We start from the raw sequence: 12,535 nt of genomic DNA on the forward strand, positions 1-12,535 counted from the left end.
TCAACATAATGTGGTCACACACCAGCTAAATTATATTTGCAGCCATTTTCCTGACCAAACTGTTGCAGACATTGTGGTGTTGAGCTATGATATTAAGATTTATTACATTACATTAAGATTTATGTTTATCATTGCATTATGATTTATATTTATGTAATTTTGAAGACTTTCCTAAGAAATGAGAATTAAGGTAGAAATTTACATTAGTCTTCCAACAGCCTTATGAAGGGAACGTTTCTATTATACCCATTCTTCAGGAGAACAAAACTGAGTCACAGAAAGTTTAGTGATTTCCCATAGTGTCAGAACGAGGATTAGAACCTAGGAATATTTGATAGCAATGTCCATTTCCATGTAGCCTGCAATGACCTATTCCTTGGGTTGATTATCAGCTGAATCCTAATGTAAAACCGTTAAATAAGTGAATTTGTTGGCTTCCTCCCACTTTCTCTCTCTGTGCACCCACTACCCCAGTATTCTTCATAACAGTAATAACACTTCACATTTAAAAAGTTCTCTAGCACACAGGATCTAATTAAACCCCAACGACAACCTTATGAAGCAGATCACTCAGATAGCATTGTGATAAGTCATCACAAAGCACTGACCCAGGAGACAGGAGATCTGAGCTAAGTCCCAAGTACTTAGAAGTTTGCCCTTGTACTTACAGGTTGTCACAAGCTCTGTGACATTGGGCAATTCATTCACGTCTCTGGGCCTCGGTTTCCTCATCAGTAAAATAAGGTATTGGATCATTAAAATCCTTTCCAATTTTAACATTCTGTGATCTGTTCATTTGACAGATGCAATGACTGAGATTCAGAGAAGTTGGATAATTTGTCCAAGCTTGTATCACTAATAATGAATGAAATTGAGTCTTGGGCCAACTTTCCTATCTCTAAACCAAAGCTTTTCACGGTTTCATAGCGCTCCAGGAAGTCTCATGCAGGGGTTAAGAGAAATTGATTTGGGAACTAGACTTCTGTGTGAGTCCCAGCTTTACTTACCCTACATCTGCCTCAGTTTCCTGATCCAAAAGTGAGATTAATACTAGTACTTATAGGCTTGTTATGAAAATTAGAGGATTAAAATATGTAAACACAGATAAACTTAAAACAGAGTCTAGTACGTAGTGGGTGCTGTATCTCTTTGCCATCATTATTATTATCATTTTTTATTCTTATTATTTCCTTTGCCTTATTTACCCTGAGCCCAAGCCTGCCCTCCCCAACCGAGCCACTTGCTCCTTTTCCTCTCCTGGGTTCCAGCCTAGGAATGCAGCTTTCTATTAAGGAACTGAGAAATGCATCCTAAGCAAATAAAAGGAAGTTGCACATTTGCATTTCAACAGGGGGTTTCTGTAGATAATAACCACCTTATCATTTCTTGGGTCCTTACTATGTGTCAGGCACTGTGCTAATAACCACTTTAGAAACCTAAGAGAACAAAGCTAATAGGGGGCACTTCTATGGAGATATTTAATAACGAGGAACCCACTGTGTCCCTCAAATTATCACCCAGGTTTTAGCCAGCTTCTATAATTGAGCCAGCCTGTTGCCTGTTTCTTCTCTAACGCTGTCACACCCTGCCTCTTTGATCCTGCTGACAACAAATTTAAAAATTTTTCACACGATTGTAGTAGAAGCTAATTTGAATCTCAAAGTAATTATTTCTAGAAACCAAAGATCCTCACAGCAAAGGAATTATAAACACTCATGAAATGCCACACTCACTCTTTGTTAAAAGAGAGGTAAATTCTCTCTGGCAAAGAATATACCAGAATAATCTCAGATGCACATAACAATTGATGGAGCTTCTGTCTCTCAGTAGAAATGATTTTCTTGCTGCCACTGCTGTTGTGTAGGTCACTGGTGAGTCATGCAGTGGAGACTGTAGCTAAGCAAAGGATGGAAAGTCCTGCCAGTCCCGCTACCAGTCTTAACCTTGAATATTGTTGTAAAGGCAAAAGGAAAACAAAATGACGTTAAGACAAGAATCTTTTGTCTCAACCAGCTCAGCGTGAAACCTCCCTTGTGCTCTGATTTGAAATGTTCAGGTCCTTCAGGAGAGTGGATTGAAGAACTGACTGAGAAGCCCCAGCACGTGAGTGTCCATGTTCTAAGCTCCACTACAGCCTTGATGTCCTGGACGTCTTCCCAAGAGAATTACAACGGCACCATCGTGTCTGTGGTGTCACTTACCTGCCAGAAACAAAAGGAGAGCCAGAGGCTAGAAAAGCAGTACTGCACTCAGGTAAAAGGAAGGAACCGCTGAGGGGCTCACTCACTCACCGCAGCACAGCCTTGCAGGCAATGCAAGGAAGCCAATGCAAGAAAGCGTGCTGAGGTCTCCCCAGGTGCATTGTGGGCCATGTTACCAAGAGCCAAGAGAGGAGCAAGGAAATGAATGCGCGAGGCTTCTGAGTTATAGTTCTCTTCCTTATCCCTCGTAGGACGGCCATCCTCCTTTTGTTTTGATTCCTTATTCAAGAGAATTTACTGAGCACCAACCATGTGCCAGGTACTAGGACAGATGTTGGGGATCTAGATAATTTTTATATGTCCTATTCTTGAAGAGCTTATAATCCAGCGAGAACGATGGATAGGTGAATATATAATTTACTGCAGAGTATAAACTAAGGCCTAGGTTCAAAGTAAATGATGGAGAGGCCATATCAGTTCGCAGAATGAGGACCCTGGGAATGAGTGAATATGGAATGGGGCGAGAGGATTTGGAAACTGGTCAGAAGAACTTCCCCAGGGGAAGGAGACAACCAAGCAGAAGGTTTTGGAGGTTTTTAATTTGTTTTGTTTTACTTTTTTTCATTCTTTTCACTATTTTAACTATAAAAGTAATATATGCTGACTGAAAATAATTCAAAAGTTAAAAGTACATAAAGTGAAAAACTCCCCCTCACTAATCACAAGTGAGAAAAGTTTTGAAGAACAAATACGAGTTAGCTGAGCCCAAGGGAAAGTGAGAGGCAAGTGGAGACGGTGTGCAAGTCAGTAGTTCCGGAAGTGGCTGCCGGGATCAATGCGCATGCCCCATCATCAGTCTTGAAGGGAACTGTGCAGCGAGGGCCCAAGAGCGAGCTTTTCTTGTGGATGCCATGAATGTCCATGGGAAGCCTGGGTCCCCTCCTATTTTTCTAAAATCTGGTTTTATTTTTTCAGAAGATCAAATGTATTGATTCTTGGTGTCTTACACACATAATGCTTTCTTCCCTTAAGGCAAAAAATTAAATTATTAGTGTGGAGTACACTGGAAATATGATACTCAAAAAAGAAGTTTGCTCTGTGAAAGCTGTTTGGGATGTTTCCATTCATCCCACGAAAATTAGGCATTTAGTGAAATTTAATAAGTGAGAAATTTTAAATTGATAAGATGAATTCAGGAATCGTGGCTTTTGGAGCACTAGAAAGCCTTAGAGTGCTGGATAAGCCCTTAGTTGCAGATGAATCTGCCCCTTGACTTGAATTAAATTAAGGAGTAAATATGCTAAACCTATTAGCTAGTAATCATGGCTCACTGTGCAGCTTATTAGCTTCCTTCCCTGAGAGTATCAAAGACGACTGACTCTTTACATGGATAAAAAAAATGTGTTTTTCTTACAGAACAGGACCTCAAACTTGACTGCTTCAAGGTACAATTCTTCCTTGCTCCATCTAGTGTACAAATTATGCATCTTTTGCATAGAAGCCAAAGGCTAAAGATATAGATGGATATTGTAAATTACAAACGAGCCAGAAAAGGCTGCTGCTCTAAGTGCACTCTGACAATGCCTTCTTGAAATGCACGCATGAAACTCTTAAGGATTGTAAGCAAGGAGGCCAATATTTAAAAGGGAGGGTGGGATCTAGATCACTGAGCTATTTATATTATTATCAATTAATATTATCAATCATCACGAGAATGTTTTGAAGAATGTGTTATTGTTACACCAACATCGTCCATTGCCCCACTACACACACCCCCACACAACTTTCCAGATGAAGAAACATCAATTCAAAAAGTCTCAAGGACTGGCCTAGAGTCATGTGGCCACTAACCAAAGGAATCCAGAATCCGGATGATGTTCTCACCAGAATCAGTCTGACTTGGACTTATTTCTTGAAGCAATAGTTATCCAGAAAGAAAAAAATAATAATATTTCTTTAGTTCTATATCCAGTGGTACGGTGATTACATTAAATAGAAAATTAAAAATGCAGCTCAGGGGCCGGCCTGGTGGCGCAGCAGTTAAGTGCACACATTCCGTTTCTCAGCAGCCCGGGATTCACTGGTTTGGATCCCGGGTGCAGACATGGCACAGCTTGGCAAAAAGCCATGCTGTGGTAGGCATCCCACATATAAAGTAGAGAAGATGGGCATGGATCTTAGCTTAGGGCCAGTCTTCCTCAGCAAAAAGAGGAGGATTGGCAGCAGTTAGCTCAGGGCTCATCTTCCTCACAAAAAAAAAAAAAATCCAGTTCAAAAATAAGTGGTTTTAGGGGCCAGTCTGGTGGTGTAGTGGTTGGTTTCACGTACTCCACTTCAGTGGCCTGGTTCCGATCCTGGACATGGACCAACACACTGCTCATCAAGCCATGCTGTGGCAGCATCCCACATACGAAGTGGAGGAAGATTAGCACAGAAGTTAGCTCAGCGATGATCTTCCTCAAGCAAAAAGAGGAAGATTGGCAACAGATGTTAACTCAGGGCCAATCTTGCTCACCAAAATAAAAAGAGTGGTTCTAAAGCCAAACACATTAACAATGAATATAATCTTTACTATTTTATAGTTTCCCTCTCCCTCTTTGCCTGTACCACTGACTATACACAGGATCTTTGCTTTATACATTACCTAGATCATCTGTGAGATTAGTGCTAGTGCCCCACTCCTCCCTACAACTCCACTGATCTCTGTGTGCTAGGTGGGTCCTGTGTGAGATGCTAGAAATAAAACAAATTTGACCTGAACCTTGATCTCATGAAGCTTAGAGTCTGGCCTTCCATCTAGGTACATTGTCCGCATTGGTTTGAATTTGTCCTCATCATGTGTATGTTCTTTATGTCTGGCTGTTGTTTTGTGTTATAAGTTTCCATGTAAATGTTCTTGGGAAAGGGAATTTTGTGATGTACCCCTCCTAACAACCATTTTAGTGCTATTCATTAATGACTATATATTGAAGATAAAGTCAGTGCTTAATCACTGTTACATATAAAGGACCTGGTCAATTCTTCAAAGTAAAATGAGCTTTTGGCACTTTTTCCAAAGACTCACACACAATCATAAATTTCAGCATTAAAGGCATCATATAGTATATAGTATATATAGTGTATTTATTTTTACATCTGATTGGCTTGGTTCATAAATATTTTGTGACAATGTACAAGAATGTATAATAACTAAATGTCAAAATCAGAAAGAAAGACACATCAATCTATTAGCTTCAAAAATGAAAAAATGGTAGAGTGAGGAGGCAGAAAATTTAAGGCACCTGCCCAAAGTTACATAACTGGTGAGTGTCAGAGCTGAGACCAGGACTCGAGTGATCTGGCTTCCAAGCCAGTGCTGTTTCTGTTGGATTGCATGTGTTACTCTAGAAGGGTCCACCTCAATGCCCATCTTGATGGAATCAAGAGTAGTGACTAAAAGCACAGACTCCAGTGTCAAAAAGACTTGGATTTCAGAGCCAATTTTAACAGTTACTAACTACGAGACCCTAAGCAACCTTCTTCATCTCTATAAGTCTTAGTGTCTTAATCTGTAATATAGGGAGAAGTATTACCTAGCTCATAGAGTTGTAATAAGGATAAAAGGACTTGATGCTTAATGCAAGACATGGAGCATAGTAATAGTAATAACTGCACACAAAAATTGTTAGCTTTTATTATTATGCAGACATAATTGGATGCTTTTTGAATCAAACGAAGGAGATGGAGAGGTTCTAGAGATCCTCTACAGAAAAACCTATTGAATAACTGTAATAAATGTATAGATGGGGTGAAAATGGGAGGAGGAGTGTGGGATGATCCTCTAGAGAATAAAATGCATATTATTTAGCAAGTGGAATGCAGAATCGTTTCCCCTTCCCAACTCCAATCCACCGCCAAGGAGGACCAGGATAAATAAAAAGGCATGGAGGGATAGAAGTGTAGATATAGGATGATAGCTTGCAAATGTGCAAAAATTGGGGATAAAAATGGTGTTTATAATTTGTTACCAAGGTATGTCATTTGCAATACCATTGCTGTCTTCTCATTTTTTAGTAGTGTGAGATATATAAACATAATTGCTTTTTTTAATTAAAAAAAAGTATAATTTCCCTAGGATGAATTTTTTATAATGCTATATTTAAGTGGCTATGATTCCAGGTAGTAATTTGAATAATCAGAATCAATTACTACTTAAAATATTATCAAACCAAAGGAACTTTAACTTCACCCAGAAACAATCTATACTCTATGTTTTGTGTTATTCTAGATATTCTAAATGAATGATTAATGAGTGAGGTCAGCATTTACAGGTATGGTAGGATGTCTACAATTTATTGCTAAAAGAAAAAGTTTGGAGCAATGCTGGTAATATAACACCTATGTGGTTCAATATCATATTAATTTTGTATATATGTATCAAGGAAGGTCTGGAAGATTGCCCATCAAATTGTCAGAAATGGTGAGAGGAGAACAGAAAGACTTCCAAGTTACTTCCTTTGCTCTTCTACTATGTGAACAATTTGTACAATGAGCATGTATTAGTTTTATAACTTAAAAATGTATTTTAAAGAAATAAAATAGTACTGCTTAGTTGGGTGTAACATAGATGTCCTTATTCATGGTATGTCTCTTTGGGAAGTGCTCTCTCAGATAAAGATATCCAGCAGGCTTTGTCTAGATGGCTTCCAGTAGAATTAAAATTCTGAGGCAGAGGTGAAAAACTCTGATATGAGTGTAAACAGAAAAGGAAGGGTGGAGATTCTAACCTATTAACTCAACTAACTTAATTTTGTCAAGTTATTGGAAAAGAAGTTTTGGTATGCTGCTCCCCTTACTAGATGTAGAGAAAGTTGTGCCAATTCAAGTTAAGTGATTTCTACTGTGTGGAATCAGTTTTGGGTATTGGAATGGTTTAAAATTCATGTCATATCACCAATACTATGTTTCTTCTTAAAATCATGATGAGACCAAAAAAAAGAAAGCCTTACAGTGTAGGTAAGCTGTCAACAGTATTGTTCTCCATTCGTACTGTTTCCTGCAGCAACTTTACAACGTTATGCACCCTAGAGGCCAAAAAAGTTGTAAGAGTAATAAGAGTTAACTTTATTGATACTCTGATTTAAGCATCCTCACAACTCTATGAGGTATATAATAGTATAATCTATAGTTTATCAATGAGGAAGACAAGGTAAAGATTATAAATAAATTCCCATGCTTATAAAGGGTAGAGTCAGGATTTGATCTCATGCAGTCTGAATAGAGAACTGTGTTCTTTCCACTAAGCAAGACTGTCTTAAATATTGGAGGCACTAACCCCACAGCAGCACTCTTCGTATCCTGTTAGTTGAAGGGTCAGTCCTGTGCAAGCCGATATTCAAATTTAATAATTGCATTTTATTCATCTATCTGTTTTCACTATTTTTCTCCATATGGTGTTTTTCCATAACCAAAAGTTAAAAAAAAAACTTATCTAAATGAGAGATGCTCTCTACAACATTATTTCATGGGGTCGCAATAACCTTGCAAAGTACTTACTGCTGTATCTCGATGCTTAATCTGTGACTCGCCTGTAGAGTGAATTAGAGGTCACAACACTAGGCTTCTAGTCCCAACACTGAATCTAAATATGTGACCTTGACCATTCTCTGGCTTTACTTTCTTGATGTATTAAATGAGAAATTTCGACTAGAGAATCTCTGAGGTCATTTCCATCTCTATAATTAGATATTATACGCTTCTAAGTGATGAGAGACTAAAGACATTTTGCACTGATCTTTGCGTGTAATCAGCTGACACCACAATTTAGGGTGTCAGACTATCCTTATGGTGTTGCTGATTTGATTATGGTTAGAGGCTGATATGTCTCTAGTGGACATAGTTACAATTGACATTGATGAGTATAAAGCAGTTCACTGGGCTTATTAAATACAGCCACAGAATTTGAATGTTCTGGGTTCCCTTCAGTGTCACATAAACTATAAATCATCCTAATTTTGAAATATGACCTTCTCCAGCATGAGTAAAGGCCTCTGGGTTTCAAAGGCTTCTTTGGTTCCATAAAGAGTCCCTGAATATGATTTCAGCTTCTGTGTCACATTCTGAAAGCCCAGCTCTAAATAAATCTTATTGGGTGTTTGGTTTAAAGGTGAACTCAAGCAAATCTGTTATTGAAAATCTGGTTCCTGGTGCCCAGTACCAGGTTGTGATGTACCTAAGAAAAGGCCCTTTGATTGGACCACCTTCAGATCCTGTGACATTTGCTATTGGTAAGTTTCCAGCCACATGAATAATAACTTTATCAGAGTACTGTTTGGAGGGGTGGAACGTACAAGCTCGAGTCATTATCACCATATATGGGAGGCCCATACTTGTTCACCCAGTATTCTACGTTCAGAGTAATAAATGACTACAATTGTATTACTGGAGGACATCCTTAGCATTTACTACTTGGGAAAAAAAATCAGAAGCAAATGTGTTTAATTTTCAATGATTGTATCGGAAGAATGAAACGCCTAGTTTTTAAGTAGAAGTTTGAAGCCATTGTTAGGTTATTAAACATTCCTTCTTGGCTTTCTTTTTTCACTCTCCCCCGCTTCTTCTTAGTTCCCACAGGAATAAAGGATTTAATGCTCTATCCTCTGGGTCCTACGGCAGTGGTTCTGAGCTGGACCAGACCTTATTTAGGAGTGTTCAGAAAATATGTGGTTGAAATGTTTTATTTCAATCCTACAACAATGACATCAGAGTGGACAACCTACTATGAAATAGCAGCAACTGTCTCCTTAACTGCATCAGTGGTAACCTTTCCTTAACCAACTGTCATATTTTCCTATGTAAACAGCTGTGTCTTTATGTGCCGAATGTGTCAGAAATTAGATCGTTTTGTAAATACACACAGGTAGCTTACTACTTTCAAAGTTTTTTGATTGTTTTCGCTTTTAGGAACATTTTTTAGTTTTGTTTTCCTTTTTTGAGAAAGAGAGAGAAAAGTGTGCAGAATTAGCTTTCACCTCTAATTGAGTTTATTTGTTAATACGCATTTTAGTAGCGCTGTCAAATGCTTATTGTTTCTGTCTGTTCCTGAGGAGGAAAACATGAGAGATTTCCTTTAGTCATTCAATAATCGGTTGACGCTGCTTAACTCTAATGATGACTATTCTTGACATCTAAAAATCAGTTAAATACCTATAATCTTAGGCCATTAGAGGATGCTTTTCAGGAGAGTAGGTAAAGATTGCTCTTTCTGAGACTGTAATAATTTTAAAAGTGCAATTACCTACAGGTCCCACATGAAGTACACAATTGCCCTCTACCCAGTTGACAACTCTGGTAATTGCCACCCAACAAGGATGACGCTTTTAGTCAAAGCTGGGAGAATACAAAGCTGTGAGAGGTCATTTGTCTTAGAAATAGGAGGATGTATATATCCAGTCATTTACAAATAAGTACTATTTTACTTCTCTAATATAATTTAGAAAACTGCAAAATGAAACCAATATTGGAAATATTTGACTCTATACCTTTGAATTACCTTTTAAAATTATATTTTTGTATGTCATTTTATTTACACCATACCTCATTCCAGAAAGAATTTTTTTAACGGAAAGTTTGAGAAATACAAAAAGACACAGAGAGGAAAATAAAAATTACTTATTAATTTTTTTCATGACCTAATACAAGTAACGCTACTCCAAAAATAGGATTTTCCCCCTTAGTCTTCTGTCTCCTTGGTTTTTTTTAGAGAATAGCCAATCTTTTGCCAGCATGGTACTACAACTTTCGCGTTACCATGGTGACGTGGGGAGACCCAGAACTGAGCTGTTGTGACACTTCTACCATAAGCTTCGTAACAGGTGAGTGGTGTGCGGGAGATGATTCCATGAGGAAAGAACACTATTTTTAGGAGGTTCTGAAGGGACACAGCTCCAGAAAGAGCTAGTCATTCACCCAGGACTGGCCGAGCATCAATTTCATGGAAGACACTACCCTTGATTCTAAAAATTAGTGATTTGTTTAAATGACAGCCTTTAAAAATTAAAATATCATTTTTATTCTGAGTTATTGTCACTAATTTATTTTTAGTCTGATTCACTGCCCTTGATTTATGTGACCCTGTTGGGAGCTGATTAGAATACAGATGTAGCAGGCAGGGCTTTCAACTTTGCACTGCACTCAATTGATTTTACCCATTTGATAATTATATTTGCTAGAGTGCCTCCATTTCCTTATTAATTAAGCCTTTTAAAGTCACAGGCTGACTACAGTGCGGTCCATGGCAAGAGGTAAAAAAGGCTTTGGAGACAGGGAGTCCTGGGTCTGAATCATGGTTCTGTCACATACCATGTGTAACATTGAACTAGTTAAGTTTCCTAAGCCTCAGTTTTTCTCATGTGTACAATGGGGATGATAATAATATCTATTATCTATTATTGTTATTATCTACTATTACTACCCAATTAAATAAGCTACTCAACAAAATATATTGTACAACGTTTAAGTACTTAAAAAACTGTTAGTGTTACATCCTCAGAGCCTTAAATTACATAGCTCATCATCATATAGCAGAGACAGCAGAGGTGGTCAGAGGTAGCAATGAAAACAGAAAATTCATCAGAGAAACGCTAACCCTTGTTGTTTGAACTAAGATTTTTCAAGAACTTTTAGTTGGACTCCAAGGCTGGAATTAGAGTTGTACTGAGAGAAGAAAGGAGAAAAGTGTTGTGTAGATGAAGAATAATTTTTGAAAGGTGTTTTCCTCCCCACACATCTAGCTTTCCTCAGAAATTTATCAATTATAAAACAATGGAAAGAAATTAATCATATATGAATTCTTACACAATCAACTCACATAGTTTGTAACTTTTGTTTACTCCCTAATGTCTACAGCTCCCTTTGTTCCAGATATTAATAGCAATATTAGAATAGAAAAGTGAAAAACAATAGAAAAACAAGAAAATACCAATTATTTCACAAGCCTCTCTGAGAATACTCTTTCCTTCTCAGACAGAGCAGATGTCTGGAAAAAGCTGACTTAGCATCTGAACACTTGATGGAGCAGACATGGCTCTGCTAATTTCTGGCTGTATAACTTTGAGCAAATTATCTTAGTAACCCCGGACTTTTATTTTCTCATTGGTAAAACTCAAAATATTACCGGACAACCAGCTAAAAGAGCAAAACTAAGTGTATTAGAAGTCACTGCAGTAAGGCAGAACCCCACCTTCACAGAGTCTTTGAGGTCTCAGAAGGGGAACATCAGAAATGAAACATTAACAGGATTTGGAGCTCTGGACTCAAGGGGGTTAGACATGCCTTTCAAAGCTGGGGACTGACTGGGATTGAGCAAAGACCCTGAGAAGACAGTTTAGGTGGACAGAGCAAGTCTGGATACATAAACTGTGGTTAGCACACAAGCTGTTTGCCTGGGTGAGCAGTCTATTCTCTCCAATAAATTGATCTCTGGGAATTTCTTATCTTGTCCTGGGGCAAACTACTAAATCATGCCGACACTAGTGGTCCACAGTCTTATCTAGGCATACTGATGCAGATGGTCTCAATTCTCACATCTATAAAATGGGCATAATAATATCTCACAGGATAGTGTGAGAATTAAATTATATAGTGTAAATCACTATTAACATATATATGGTAGTTGAGTTGTATTTTTATACTTATTTTTAAAACTAGTTGAAATCAGCGTTTTTTGGTCTTTCTTCCCTCATTTCAATTTTAAAGCAAATATCGATCTTACGCTTCACTTTCCTAAGCTTTCAGTTGTAATCCAAATTGGCAAATTGAGTGGTATAAAAAGAAATAGGAGCAAAATATTTGAATAGGGTGGGATTTACTAGGGCCTCAAGTCTGGTATCTTTGTTAGGCAACTTACCTTGTCTGCAAGTTCATAATGATGCTAGTGTACCGAATAATGTTTAATAAACAAACAGTGACATCTTGTGGCCTTTCAACTCTATGCTGGATTTTGAAGCATCAACATGGAGTATAAAAACCTGAAGACCTTGTACCTGTGAGGGGAAGATATATACTTCTGAGTTTGCAATTTTAAATGTTTCTTGTCCTCACTAGAATTAGAACATGAGAAAATATCCTTTGAAGAAATATAATTATAGGTACTTGCAGATTATGAAATGTGTAGAAGTATGTTAAGAGGCCATAAAGAAGCCAGGGTTATTATCCTTTATTAGAATATTCTGCAATGCGATGTGGGTTTGTTACTTGCTAGATACATTGTTGATATTTCCAGACTTTATTGTCAAATATGTAGAGATGATGCTCCTATTTCACATGAAACAGAAATGTGTTTTTCACTCTGTATA

General features: G+C 37.7%; 1 protein-coding gene across 2 annotated transcripts in view; it reads left to right on the forward strand.

Moving 5' to 3' along the window:
- PTPRO (protein tyrosine phosphatase receptor type O) overlaps positions 1-12,535 on the forward strand; it is a 224,642-nt gene that overhangs the window by 146,141 nt on the left and 65,966 nt on the right. For both annotated transcript variants that reach the window (XM_023643174.2, XM_023643175.2), the window contains exons 7-10: positions 2,057-2,253; positions 8,347-8,467; positions 8,805-8,998; positions 9,943-10,054. In XM_023643174.2, the coding sequence (XP_023498942.1) occupies positions 2,057-2,253; positions 8,347-8,467; positions 8,805-8,998; positions 9,943-10,054 (624 nt within the window). The remainder of the gene's footprint in view (positions 1-2,056; positions 2,254-8,346; positions 8,468-8,804; positions 8,999-9,942; positions 10,055-12,535) is intronic.

The sequence above is a fragment of the Equus caballus genome, chromosome 6 (assembly GCF_041296265.1).
Source record: "Equus caballus isolate H_3958 breed thoroughbred chromosome 6, TB-T2T, whole genome shotgun sequence".
NCBI classification, from domain to species: domain Eukaryota; kingdom Metazoa; phylum Chordata; class Mammalia; order Perissodactyla; family Equidae; genus Equus; species Equus caballus.